General features: G+C 46.0%; 1 protein-coding gene across 1 annotated transcript in view; it reads right to left on the bottom strand.

Moving 5' to 3' along the window:
- LOC309493633 (uncharacterized protein) overlaps positions 1 to 14,720 on the bottom strand; it is a 454,994-nt gene that overhangs the window by 412,564 nt on the left and 27,710 nt on the right. Inside the window, exons 7-8 of the mRNA XM_082162779.1 lie at positions 14,119 to 14,490; positions 13,978 to 14,034 (exon numbers count right to left, since the gene is read on the bottom strand). Of these exons, the coding sequence (XP_082018905.1) occupies positions 13,978 to 14,034; positions 14,119 to 14,490 (429 nt within the window). The remainder of the gene's footprint in view (positions 1 to 13,977; positions 14,035 to 14,118; positions 14,491 to 14,720) is intronic.

Below are 14,720 nucleotides of genomic sequence, written 5' to 3'. Positions count from 1 at the left end.
ATGTCCAAAATGTCCTTAAAATCAAACATTTTTCATGTTTTTTCAGGGTGAGTGTTTTTCAGAATCTGTCTAATGTGACGAGCTTCTACCAAATGATGAATGACTTTGAACCAAAAGACACAAAAAGAGCAGAAAACACTGTCTAAAACATTTGTAATTCTTCACAATTATATAGTTACTGTAGCTGCATTTATCATCCTCACCGTCTGACACCCGTGATCCACTGCTGCTCTCTAGACTATATAAACTCCCTGATATCATATATATATTCTCAGTTTCATCATCAATAATAACAGTTTCTCCACTCACCTACAACAGCAAGAGTAAAACTGACACTGTCACTCGTGTCTGTCGGCTTCACCAATGCAGATATGAGTTTCTCACTGGTTTTTAAGATACGGTTTCCATAGGAGGCTAGTTCAGCTGGGCTGACTGATGATGATGATGACTCTAAAATCTTCCCTGAAGCGTTGAAGGCCACAGTCAAAATGTTGGTCACAGTCTAATTTATTGATCAGATAAACAGTGTCACAGTAAATGTCAACAGAGCAAACAAGACAACACTGTTTTGTCAATCATATATTATCTATTATTTGATTATTTTTCTCTTGAAGACTTACAGTCACAGAGAGCACTTGTGATGTGATGTTCTCGATCTTCTCAAGAAGATTTTGGAAACAGTTCTGACTCTGAAATCACAATTGTGAAAGCAATAGGCTTGATTTTGATCATGTTTTTCAATATGAACAGAGAGCCAAACATGTATTGTTACTGCACTGAAAGCAGTGCTTGAAGTGGGGAAAAAAAAAGGTGCCGTACTCTCTTGCATTGGCAAATCATGACATTTGAGATTTCTACAGTGAAAAACAAAATCGGAGATATTGCTGGTACAACAACAATTTATTGTTATTTATTAACAACATAAATGTATTTAAACAAGTTGTGTGTGTGAGAGAGAGAGAGAGAGAGAGAGAGAGAGAGAGAGTGTGTGAGTGTGTGAGTGTGTGAGTGTGTGTGTGTGTGTGTGTGTGTGTGTGTGTGTGTGTGTGTGTGTGTGTGTGTGTGTGTGTGTGTGTGTGTGTGTGTGTGTGTGTGTGTGTGTGTGAGAAAAACTCCTCCAAGTCTGCAAGTCCAAAAATACATTTATGGTGAGATTACTACATTTTATTTAATTAAACGCATTTATAGTGAGATAATGATTATTATATTTTCATGTCAATGCATTACTTCTATATAGATTATAGGCCTATATTAAGTTGTTCAAGCAAGTGACAACATACAGTGGGTACGGAAAGTATTCAGACCCCCTTACATTTTTCACTCTTTGTTATGCGCTATCCGGCGCCTATATCCTTTACACTCTCTGTTGTGTGTGTGTTCGCCGCCGCGACACACACTGTCTAAAAGAGCTTGCGTCTTTTTAAAGATGCCTTCCTGCGGCTCGTGCAGAGCCACACTCAGCGACGGGAACCGCCACGTTATCTGCGTTTCCTGCCTGGGTGAGGATCATGCAGCTCTCGCGCTCGCTGACGGCGGCTGCCATCACTGCGAGCTACTGCCTATGGCGACTCTGAGGACTCGCCTGGCATATTTCACCGAGACTGCACCTCCGCCCGCTGTAGTGCCGCGCCGTAAAAAGCGCCGTGCTCAGCGGGTCCCGGAACCTTCCCCCACCCGTCAAAGCTCGCCGGTTCGCCCGCCAGCTTCACCGGCTTCGTCAGTGTCTCTTCCTGACGGACAGCGGTCGCCGTCTGCCGCCGCTTCCGTCGAAGACGCTGATGAAAAAGCCGCATTGGGGGAGGATGATTCCTGCTCTCTCCTGGCATCGGGCAGTGAGGATTGGGCGAGCTCTGTGGATCTCGCGCCCTCTGTCCGCGCATCGTCAGGCAAAAGAGCTAGCATCGAGTCAGAGCTGATGCGCATACTCGAGTGGTCTACGCCTGAACAGCCTGCTCACAACCGGCTGGATGGATATTTTCTTCACGGGGAGTGCGCTTCGCCTGCGTCCAGACCAGCGCCCTTTCTCCGCTGTTGACGATGCTAAAAACAGAGGTTACCATTCGCTGCCGCCGGTCGAAGAAGCGATAGCAGCCCACCTTTGCCCGCCCTCCGCTGGACGGCGCGCTAAGCTGGCTCTGCCTTCAAAAGCTTGCCGCATGACGTCAACCCTGCTCGGTCGAGCTTTCTCCGCCGCTGGGCAGGCTGCGTCAGCGCTACATACTATGGCCACACGGCAAATTTTCCAGGCCGATCTCCTCCGAAAGCTGGACGAGAATGGACCAGATGCAATTTGCGTGCCAGACTTGAGAAGTGCTACGGACCTCGCTCTCCGCGCTACTAAGTCTGCTGCACAGGCCATAGGACGAAGCATGGCCTCTCTCACTGTGACTGAGAGACACCTATGGCTAACGATCTCTGAGATGTCTGAGTCTGAGCGCGCCGCGTTCCTCGACGCTCCGCTTTCTCCCGCTGGCCTCTTCGGAACTTCCGTCAAAGATTTCGCGGAAAGATTCGCCGAGGTACAGAAAGCATCACAGGCTATGAAGCACTTCTTGCCGAAGCGCTCCAGTTCTGCAGCAGGCCGTGCAAAACCGTCTGCTCAGAGCTCACAGCCTCAGCCTCCGCCCACCGCCACCACTTCGCAGCGCCGACAGGCCCGAAGCGCGAGACCGCTCTCTCGCTCATCTGGCCGCCGCCCCGCCCCACGTGGGCCGCGGCCCAGGATTGCGGTAAAGCCCGAGGCCCCGAAGTCGTCCTAGCACGCCTAGGGAAACGACGGTGTCCAAGTCCCTCTGCGGCCGGACTTCCACCAAAACTCATCGCTCGTTCAGTTCCAAGAAATGTGACTGTTCCAGTGTATTTTGCAGTCAACAAGCCGGTTCCACTGCCCGCTTGCCTGCACACAAATGCCGTTTTTACGGCTACCCAGATAAATCCCATAAAGAGTGTATTTTCTGGTGTCCCGGCCACGGCCGATGGTGTTATGAGTGTAGACAAAATGCCCACTGCCCAGTGCCCATTCCTACACACAAGCACAGCCCGTCACACAGGGCTCGCGCACATAAAATCGACCCAGTTCGATTGCGCATTAAACGTAGCAGATGTGCCCACTGCCCAGTGCCCACAATCACTACGTCCTGCATGTCTCGAGGTTTCTGTAAAAATGAAACCAACATGCATTCGCTCTGCTCAGGTGGACAATGCTCTCGGTGTGGTAAATGTGCCCGCTATCCCGCGCCCACATCCACACACAGACATGACAAGTCCTACGGGATTCGCCCAGCCCTCCCCCTCTCGGTTAACCACCGCAGAGGAGCCGAGCGAGGGCAATCTGCCCGCTGTTATCAGCGCGCCCTCTGCCTCGAATGTCATAAGCGCGACACTTGTGTTACAGCACACCGAAGCCCCTCTGTCGCTGAGCGACCAGAGCGCGCTTCGCATTCAACCCCTAGCCATTCATGCAGATGCATGGGCGAGGCTACCCGGGGTTTCGAAGTGGGTGCTAGACATTATAAAAAGAGGCTATTCGCTACAGTTTCGCCGGCACCCTCGTCGCTATGCGACGCGTGTCGAGACCATGGTAAAAACAGAAGTAGCACACCTACTTCGAGCCGAAATTTTGAAACTATTGAGCAAAGGGGCCATAGAGCCGTTATCTCTAGCTCAGAGCGAAGGAGGGCTATAGAGCAGATACTTCCTGGTACCGAAAAAAGACGGGGGTCTCAGACCCATACTAGATCTAAGGCAACTGAACAGAGTGCTTGCAAAGCGACAGGTCAGAATGCTCACGACCAGAAAAATCCTTGAGCAGATTCGCCGAGGAGATTGGTTTGTGTCAATAGATCTGAAAGACGCGTATTTTCAAATACAGATAGCGTCACGTCACAGGCGATATTTGAGATTTGCCTTCGAGGGCCAGGCATATCAGTACACAGTCCTGCCGTTCGGCTTGTCCCTAGCACCCCGTACATTTACGATGTGCATGGACGCAGCGCTCGCACCCCTCAGGCTACAGGGCATGCGAGTATTATTGAACTACTTGGACGATTGGCTGATTCTAGCTCAATCTCACTCGATGCTCATAGAGCACAGGACCATTTTACTCGATCACCTCGAGAATCTGGGTCTCAGAGTCAATTGGGCGAAGAGTTCTCTGTCCCCCAGACAGATAATATCTTTTCTGGGCACAGAACTGAACTCGCTGTCTATGATAGCGCGACTGTCACCACAGCGCGTGCTAGACATTCAGCGCGCAGCGAGCTCTTTCCGCTGCGGCGCATCTGTTCCGCTCAAGAAATTTCAGAGGATGCTAGGTCTCATGGCCTCAGCATCATCAGTTCTTCAGCTGGGCTTGCTTCGCATGCGCCCACTACAGTTCTGGCTGAATGCGCGAGTGCCGCGCCGAGCGTGGGCTTCCGGTCTGCTTCGTCTCAAGGTCAATCAGAAATGCATCGCAGCTCTGAAACCTTGGAAAGCAAACGACTGGTACCAATCAGGTGTAAGCCTGGGGACTTCCTTGAGTGTGAAGGTGGTGTCTACGGACGCATCCACCTTGGGATGGGGAGCGCTGCTCGAGGGCAGACCGTTCTTCGGCCAATGGTCAGAACGGGAGAAGTTTCTGCACATAAACTGCCTCGAAATGCTGGCAGTAGACAACGGGCTGACGCGTTTTTGTCCCCAAATATGAGGACACCACGTCCTGGTCGGTTCGGACAACATGTCAGTGGTGTCCTACATAACTCGCCAGGGCGGCCTCAGGTCCCGAAACCTGCACAGGCTGACAGAACGCCTCCTGGTGTGGGCTCAGCGCAATCTGCTCTCGCTGAGAGCAGCGCATGTGCCAGGGCTCCTAAACGTAGGACCGGACAGACTGTCCAGGAACAATGTTCCGACAGGCGAGTGGTCTCTACACCCACAGAGAGTCCAGCTGCTGTGGAAGAAATTCGGCAGAGCGGAAGTAGACCTGTTCGCGTCTCAAGAAAACGCTCACTGTCTGGAATTTTTCTCCAAGAGCAGGGACGCGCTGGCCAACATGACATCATGACTTTGCGTAAACATACACGCCACTTTCAAGTCAAAAGTGGCGTGTTATCTATACGCATTTTGAGCTATCCGCGTGTATGTTCACGCCGAAACGAACCGTCATCTTCCGCGTGTATGTCTACGCCGTTAAATGTCCGAGCGAAACGGAGCAAAATGTACGTGAAATAATCACGTTGGTCCCCTTTGGAAAACGTGTAGATGTCACAGTTTAACAGCCTCAGACGTGAATCTTACACGTACCATTATCCCCGGACGTTTGCTAATCCTACCCCTAAATCTAATCATAACCATTTCTTAAAACTACGTAGGCCACAATTATAAAGAAAAACAACAGACAGAAGTATAATCACAATATTTTATTTAATGAGAAAATGTCAAAATCGGTACCGAAAGTTGTTCACGTGATGATGTGTCGCAGTCCTCTCTGGCAGTGGTTTTGTATGAGGTAACAGAGCAGAATTTAAGTTATTAATTAAAATCCATGAAAATGTTAATCCGTCTTCGGTTCGGTTCGCTCCCTCTGAGGGCTGCGCAGCAGTGCGCGCTTCATTTCAAATGTGAATGTGCATGACGCAATCTGTGACGAAGCAGGCGAGGCGAGAGCCAATGAGCGTTTGATATTACTGCCGTAACCATAGTAACCTGTCGTAACGCTTCTTGAGGGCGCAATAACAAGCGCGGGGTTTGACGTTTACGGTCAAGATGACGATTACTGGATAAAGGGCTGAGCTTGGATCTTTTTCTTGCAAATAATATATGGATTCTGAAGGTTTGGATTACATCAAGCTAATAAAATTGGTGTATTTTGTGAATCGATGTTGTGTTGTAAGGTTAGTATATTATGGTTCTATAGGAACCATAAATAAATTATTGTGATTATACTCGTCTGTCTGTTGTTTTTCTTAATTGTTGCCTAGGTAGAAATGGTTATGGTTAGGTTTAGGGGTAGGATTCATGGCTCAAACTATCTTTTAATGCCATATTGTTCATAAAAATGCCATTTTCCTACATATCTGTCCATTACGTTTTATCATTTTAATATTGTCCATAAAATGGGTATGTTTAGGTGTGGGAGTAGAATTAAGGGATCTTACATTTATAATCTATACAATGGTATAGGAAATTGTACAGATATCTTCAAGATATGGCAAACGTGTATGATTCACGTTTGAGGGCGTTAAACTGTGACATCTACACGTTTTCCAAAGGGGACCAACGTGATTATTTCACATCTTGTCGTGAGACCGGGGAATCGATTTTTTTTTTCCTAGGATGGTAGGAGAAGACTCAAGGTATTAACCCCAGTGACGGGTAGGTTTAGGGACGGAGTTGGGGTAGGTCATATTTATATATACAGTAATGTAACGTTAAGTCAACGGCGTTGATAAACACGCTGAAAAGCGATTATGCGTGTTGATAGCACGCCAAAAATGGAAATCGAATTGGCGTGTCATACATACGCCATTTCATGAGATCAGTCTGCGCTGGCTCATGTATGGCCCCGCCGCCCGCTCTATGCCTTTCCTCCCTTCTCTCTCCTGCCTCAGGTGATAGAGCGGATCAGGGAAGAAGGATGCTCAGTGCTACTCGTAGCGCCGTTCTGGAAAAACCAACCCTGGTTCCCAGTTCTGATGCAGCTAGCGAGCACTGCCCCATGGCCAGTGCCAGTGAGGAGGGACCTTCTCTCTCAGGCCAAGGGCTCGATTTGGCATCCGCGCCCAGAGCTGTGGTCCCTTCATGTTTGGGCCATCAATGGGTACCCGCTGACCTCCCAAGCGGAGTGTTAAACACGATCACGCAGGCTAGAGCTCCGTCTACGCGACGTCTCTATTCCTCGAAATGGTCAGTGTTCTCCAGCTGGTGCACAGCTCGTGGCGTGTCGCCCCCAGACTGTGGGGTGACGGAGGATCTCTCCTTCCTAAAGAGCTGTTGGACAAGGGCAGGTCCCCTTCCACGCTCAAAGTTTATGTGGCGGCCATTGCAGCGTTCTCAAAAACAATGCTTGGTCAGTCAATAGGAAGGAACGATTTAATCATCCGCTTCCTTAGAGGAGCTAAGAGACTGAATCCTCCCAGACCTCCCTCAGTCCCTGTATGGGACCTTTCTGTGGTACTGGAGGCCATGAAAGGTGACCCATTCGAGCCTTTACAGACGATTGATCTTAAACACCTGTCTTTCAAGACAGTGTTTCTTCTGGCTCTCGCTTCAGTGAAGAATACTGTGTCTGCTGAGCACTGCTCAATGAGCACTGCCCGCTGATCGACCGCAAAATGCTTATGGGCAAATAAATAAGACCCACAATTTTCCATCAGCTCAGGCCGTACTCCGCCCTGTCTGTATGATGTAATTTGCGTATAAGGGACGCTGCTATATGTGGAAGAGCGCGGCTCCGCCCCTCCCTCTTCCCGGACTCCCTGTGAGTTCCCCTGGTGATTATGCACTATATGAACCCCGGGCTTTCGCCCTTGGGTCTTTGGTGTCAGATCCCAGCACGCACAGCGTTTTACATTGGGTCCCTTAGTGTAAGATACTTACGCAGTACGAGAGACCTCTCGTAAGAGAACGTACTCGGTTACTAACGTAACCTCGGTTCTCTCTAGAAGAGGGAACGAGTACTGCGTATCTTGGCGTGCATGCACACGCTCTGGTTAGCTTCGGCGATGAAAAACCAGATATCAGCTGCCTGCGAGCTGTATTTATAGGCCTAAGCCACGCCCGTTTCGGCGGGACGTGACGCAATGGGCGCGAAGCACCCTCATTGGGTCTGACGTCATGCTAGGCCTCGCTCGATAGGCTGCTGCAGTTGCCGCAGAACAGCCAATAGGCACACGAGCCGTCTTGCCTATGTCTGTATGCTGCCGCAACGCGTTTTACAATAATACAAAATTAAGGATAATTTTTTGGCTTTGTTGTATTACATATTTATTAAATGTTTCATTTAGTTTTTCCACTGCAATAGTATATAAACTGATAAAGTTTATAGACTGATTTATTTAGTCACCAGCAAGAGTCTCCTTTCCTGCCAGACCTGTTTTCTCTATTGTGTTTTAAATGAGTCAGATCACTTGATTCTCACCTTTCGGAGCCCAGACGTTGAATCGTTAGGTTGATTGACTTTCACCTTTTGTCTTTAATGGCTCTGGGATGGCTCTTGGAATTGGAGTTCCTGGCCAGTATCAGCATGTGAATAGTTATGCTGATTCAATGGGACTGGTAGTGCTCTCAGAGCAGGGTGTGTTTCCCACTTCATTTGCATGCTTTATTCAGAGTTCCCGCCTCTATGTAATCCCTCCCCCTTGGAATGTATATAGCTATTGAAGAACTGCAGCCATGTCAACGCGAAGTCCTCAATAAAGAAATAACTTCTTGAACGTGATCCCAAAAGTCTCCTGGTCTTCGATTCTGAGTTTACAACAGCTTCAATATCTCGCGGAAAAGGGATTTCCCCCCCCTAGCGTAAGATACTTACGCAGTACTCGTTCCCTCTTCTAGAGAGAACCGAGGTTACGTTAGTAACGGAGTACGTTTTCATTTTCACGTCCTGTTGTTGAAATAGCAAATGCATTTGTGCCCATTTGTGCGGCCATGGGCTTCTGGTCTGAAAACGAGGTATGTTCAGGCGCATTGATGGTGTGTTTCTATTTTGAGGAACTGAAATAGACGCGCCATTGACCAACTGAAACCTGGTCTAAAGACAATAGCGCAGTATTTATTTATTTTTTATTATTTAAAGAGTGCGTTAGTAAAATGAGCCTATAGGCAAGTCCACAACGCGCGTACACTGCTTATTACTAACACAGGGGTGTTAGTAATAAGCAGTAATATAACATGACAAATATATAAAAAAAAAAAAGGATTACAATGTAAAAGATTAATATTGTGTACATAAAGATAATGCGGAATCCGGCTTGTCCTGTAGATGGTGTTTTTGCGCTTTAACCTCGCACGCAAGCAGATCCGTTTCCTCTCTGGAGAAGTAAGTCTTTCCGCTTCCAAATTCCGTCATGTAAATAACGAATCAGCCATGGAGCGAGCGCAACTGACTTTTAAAGGGAATGGGAGATGAGACTCTGATTGGTTTGTTGCACGTTACGCCCAAAACACACCCATTACTCATTATGAGAATAGAGACAACCCTTTTAGACCATGCACTTATATTGTTAAAATATAAAACTTCAATTTCAGAAACTCAACTTACGGTGCATCCTTCCTCCAGCGTTATATTTATATCTGCAATGACAGAAATCAGCATGAAGACAATTATAAAATACATCTGCATCAGACAAAACCTTAGAAAATAATCTCATAAAGTCCTATCCATTTATATTGTATTTTATTAATTTTGATCTTAGTCCAGATTGAGTGAAAGTCAGTGTCTCACTTTAAACTGGTATGATGTTTCTCCATTAGGAGCAGAACTCATGTTACCAGCACATAAAACTATCAGTGATAAATCACTGTGCTAAACAAGATTAATAGATTAGCTGCAGTCAGAATAAAAAAAATAAAAAAAAAAAAAAATAAAAAAATGATGGATGGGACCATAAATATGTGAATGACGAAACGTTGCCTGTGTAGATTTTTTTTTAATTATATATATGGACATAAAATCTAAATCTATATCCTCTCAGTCAAAAAAAAAAAAAAAAAAAAAAACATAAGTAAATAGCTTAATATACAGCTTGTGTGCAGACATTCATTTCATGTTATAAAAAAAAATTTCTGCAAATGCACATTTCACACACTCTTATATATCTAGAGACACAAACACACTGACACACCAAACATTCATACAAATTTACAAATGCAAATAAATACAAATGTAAATATATTTACCAGCACAGTATGAGAAATATTGGCCAATTTGCCTGACCAATCGCGACTACTCTGAGAATCCGGGGAGCCCCGGGACTATGACAGAGTAATCTGAATATCACAGACCGGAGCGTCGGGTCTAAAATGATATGCAAGTACAAAGTGAAGCACAAAGCCACTCAGAAATATGTATAGGGCTGGGTCGAAAGAGCCAGGGACCTAGAATATTATTCTCACATAGAAAACGAAGTCACAACAGTGTGTCTGAGTTCCACACCGGGCTGGGTCCATAGAGCCAGGGCCTAGATGGAGAGAACTCGTGCCTGCAGAGCAGGGACCTCTAGGTTATAAAACCTTGCAAATGTGGACGGAGCGGACCAGCTGGCCGCCGCACAAATGTCTTCAATAGGGACTCCACTGGACCACGTCCAAGAGGAAGCCATGCCTCTTGTGGAGTGAGCTCTTACACCTATGGGGCACGGAAGGCCCAGTGAGGTGTATGCCAGAGCAATAGCATCCACTATCCATCTGGATAGCGTGAGTTTCGTGACCGGCAGCCTTTTGGTGCGGCCCCCGAAACAGACAAAGAGCTGTTCAGACTGTCTGAAAGAGGCCGAACGCTCCAAATATATTCTCAGAGCTCTGACGGGGCAGAGCGTGTGAGCATCACTATCTTCTCCCGAAACTGGGAGGCCAGATAGCGAAATAACCTGGGCTCTGAACGGTGTTGAGAGCACCTTTGGTACATATCCATGTCTTGGCTTAACCCTCTGGAGTCTGAGCGTTTTTTTGGGCCCTGGGGGTGTTCTGACATGCCCTGACATTTGTGCTTTTTTCAGTTGCTTATAAACATATTAATGGCAAAGGTGTAAATTCACTCTATATAGCACAAACAGGACTACAATAATATGTGAGCCACATGTATGTACATGTTTTCATTTTTGAGAGAATAATGTTTATGCGTGGTTATCGAAAAAACTAAAAATTAAAATTTTTGAAATAAGACCACAAAACACATACTAAATATGTGGCAATAAGACTTTTGACTTATGGATGTCGTCGCCTATAGTTTTTTCTTCAAAATTATGTGAAAATAGTCTTGCTTTATCGTTCACATAAAACCATACATTGATTTAAATTGATGTAAAACAGGTTTTGCTTGGAAAGCCAATATGCGAGGGGGCGTGAACGAGGAGTGGTTTACACCTTAGAATACACCCACTCTGCATAATGATGAGCCATTCACTCAGGTGTGACACTGACTGAGCCACAATGAAAGGACAAAAGATATATTTAGAAGAAGACTTATATTGACCATTTAAGATTTTGCTTACATCTATCTTGTAAATATGTTTTGCTATTTTATTAAAATGGTTACAATTACAACAATAATTACAATTTCAACAATATTTCAAGTGTACTCTTTCTTTGTAAAAAAAAAATGATTATAGGCCCTACATTTTATCTATGTATTCATTAGTTTGAATATAACCAACATTGGAACAGCTAACATCTTAGTTGATGACTTTATTTTTGACAAAAATCGTATTTTATATATAGAAATGGCTAAACAAAAGCTTATTTGATGTGGCAGTATATTCTACAGTAAAAACTGTACCCAAATCTACTAAACAAAATGTTGTCTTTCATATTTCGTCTGACTGTAACGTTGTTTTCATGAAATATTAGGGCATATTGTTAATTTGCAGTTTAATACGTTGCTTATACAAATAGCCTACATTTTATTTCAACATTCAGTCGATGTTTACTTATCTCAGTATAGCAATGCAGTTTGCTAAAACATCATCATTCATTCACACACGCGATTTAAATTGAAACTGTCTTTGCCAGCTGTGGTAAACAGCGCGCATCTGTGCCGTTTATTCATTCATAAACAGAAACCCACGTGAAGAAATTCACGTGAGAAGGAAAAAACTTACTTGTATTCCTCAGCTCGCTCCTCGATATACCCGCACTTCTGAGGGACATTTTCGATTAGTATTATTCCTCACAGCGCTGCAAGACGGTGTAAACAATGATCTAAATAAACGTGTGTGTTTTCTCGAGCTGATGGGGGCGTTCACAGGATTGCCTCAGCCATTTGCGTTTGAATAGCGCGCGCTCTCCGTGGGCGGGGCCGATTATAACGTAATGAGATGAGATGAGCTCGACTGGAATCGCTCTCTTTTAATACAGATTTCACAAGATGAGAATAATTGTTTTTTTATATAAATGACTTCATTTAAAAGAAGAGAATTCAAGCTTCATGCCTGTCTGTCTGTATGTCTGTTTGACTGAGTATTCGCTGAGTTATTGTTAATTTTCGGACGCGTTTCAGAATGGACTTCACTGGCAGAGAGAAGGCAGAACTCGCTTCGTGTTTATTTTTCTTTATTTGGCAAAAAGCACAACACTTTGTTTTTATTGTGAGTATACACAAAAATAATACACATTTAACAGAATCGATTGATGTATGAAACTCCTATGGAAAATCAAAGTCAACAGAGTATTTATGAGTTTCTTTTACACTAATAAAAAAAAAGCGAGCTGGTATCGCCGGCGATACAGCCGACCTCAGGGGGTTAAGGAAGACTTTAGAGTCGTTAGGCGCAAACTCAAGACAGGAGGCGCTCGTGGAGAGCGCTTGTAAGTCTTAGATCAGCCGACTGAAGTGGCTCAAAGGGGGGCCCCTTAAGAGCCCGTAGAACCAGGGAAAGGTCCCAAGCCGGCACTGAAGGTGGCCGAGGCGGGTTAAGCCTTCTGGCTCCTTTAAGGAAGCGAAACATGAGGTCGCTTTTTACTAAAGAAGAGCCGGCCACCAGCACGTGGAAGGCTGCGATAGCTGCCACATATACTTTGAGCGTGGAGGGGGAACGTCCCACGTCCAGCAGCTCTTGGAGAAAGGAAAGTACCATTGGTACTTCGCAAGTGTGTGCGTCGAGGTTCTGAGCTAAATACTAGCTGGAGAATACTGACCATTTAAGGTGGGAGAGGCGTCTAGTAGACGTCTAGTAGACGGCCAGGGGCCGGAGGGTGTCAGGTTTGGGGACAACACGATTTCGTCTCTGCTCTTTGCGGATGATTTTGTCGTGTTGGCCCCTTCAGACCAGGAACTTCAGCATGCACTGGGATGGTTTGCAGCCGAGTGTGAAGCGGCTGGGATGAGAATCAGCACCTCCAAATCCGAGGCCATGGTCCTCAGTCGGAAAAGGGTGGCTTGCTCACTTCAGGTTGGTGGAGAGTTCCTGCTTCAAGTGGAGGAGTTTAAGTATCTTGGGGTTTTGTTCACGAGTGAGGGAAGGATGGAACGGGAGATTGACAAACGGTGCAGCTTCTGCAGTAATGCGGTCGCTGTACCGGTCTGTCATGGTGAAGAAAGAGCTGAGCCGCAAGGCGAAGCTCTCGATTTACCTGTCAATCTACGTTCCTACTCTCACCTATGGTCATGAGCTGTGGGTCATGACCGAAAGGACAAGATCCCGGATACAGGCGGCCGAAATGAGCTTTCTCCGCAGGGTGGCTGGGCGATCCCTTAGAGATAGGGTGAGAAGCTCGGTCACTAGGGAGGAGCTCAGAGTAGAGCCGCTGCTCCTCCACATCGAGAGGGGCCAGCTGAGGTGGCTCGGGCATCTTTTCCGGGTTCCTCCTGGACGCCTTCCCGGGAAGGTGTTACGGGCATGTCCCACCGGGAGGAGACCCCGGGGAAGACCTAGAACACGCTGGAGGGACTATGTCTCCCGGCTGGCCTGGGAACACCTCGGTGTCCCCCCGGAAGAGCTAGAGGAAGTGTCTAGGGAGAGGGAAGTCTGGGCATCTCTGCTTAGACTGCTGCCCCCGCGACCCGGCCCCGGATAAGCGGAAGAAGATGGTACAATGTATTTTACTGGTAGAGTAAGTATTGAATTCTTCTGACACAAGCACACATCTATCCAATGGTACAGGGCTGCGTTTCCTAAAAGCATCGTAAGCCTAAGTTGATCATAGAGACCATTGTGTCAGTTGTTCTACGATCAACTTAGGCTTATGATACTTTTGGGAAATGCAGCCCTGATCTGTAGCCTACATACATTAGAAAACACTCAGAATATAAGCCAATAGAGTCACAGTGTGTAACATTACCAGGTGAGATGGTCACTGGTGTGACAGCTGTAGGGCTGGTGTTAATGCTGCCAGTGTCTGAAAGTTTGGATGAATAGTGATTAATGAACAGAGACACAAATATCAGGAATGTGTAGAAAGAGCTCATGTGAATATAATTACCTGCACAGTATGCAAGATTGCAGTCAGTCGGACTAACCAGCTCATAGACATAATAATTGTCTGGACAGGCTTTGACTTTAATGGGAAAAGACCCGAAATAGCAGCAGTAATTGTCCCAGTGACCGCAGACATCTCGAGTGACGACTCCATCTGTTACTGTTGGGTGTCCACCACGTATCCACAGTGGGATATCAGTGCCACATCTGGACTGAGCAACACACGTGTCTGGGATATGAGCGCTCATGTTGTTAATGAAGAGACGATACCAGCCGCTCCAGGAGACAGACCTCTCGTCACACTTTGTGACTGTAGCATATGTATTATTGATGGATCTCCATGTATCGTTCAGCACAGTGTAGTTGTAGCAGGGGTCTGCAGAGAGATAAACTTATGAAAACACTAATATGAAGTCATAGTCTAAATATAAATATGTTCATGAAAACACATTATATATACTGTATTATACATATATTATATATTATAAATTAAATATATATCTTATTAATACATTATGAAAACACCAGAGATGAATGAGGGATGAATGAGGGATGAATGAAAGATGCTGATCAACAGGCTCGCTCTAAATGAAGCAGAATTTCTAT

This window comes from Leuciscus leuciscus, assembly GCF_965113295.1.
Source record: "Leuciscus leuciscus genome assembly, chromosome: 3".
NCBI lineage: Eukaryota > Metazoa > Chordata > Actinopteri > Cypriniformes > Leuciscidae > Leuciscus > Leuciscus leuciscus.
The sequence above is the reverse complement of the archived record's forward strand: the minus strand, read 5'-3'. Positions and strand labels throughout refer to the sequence as shown.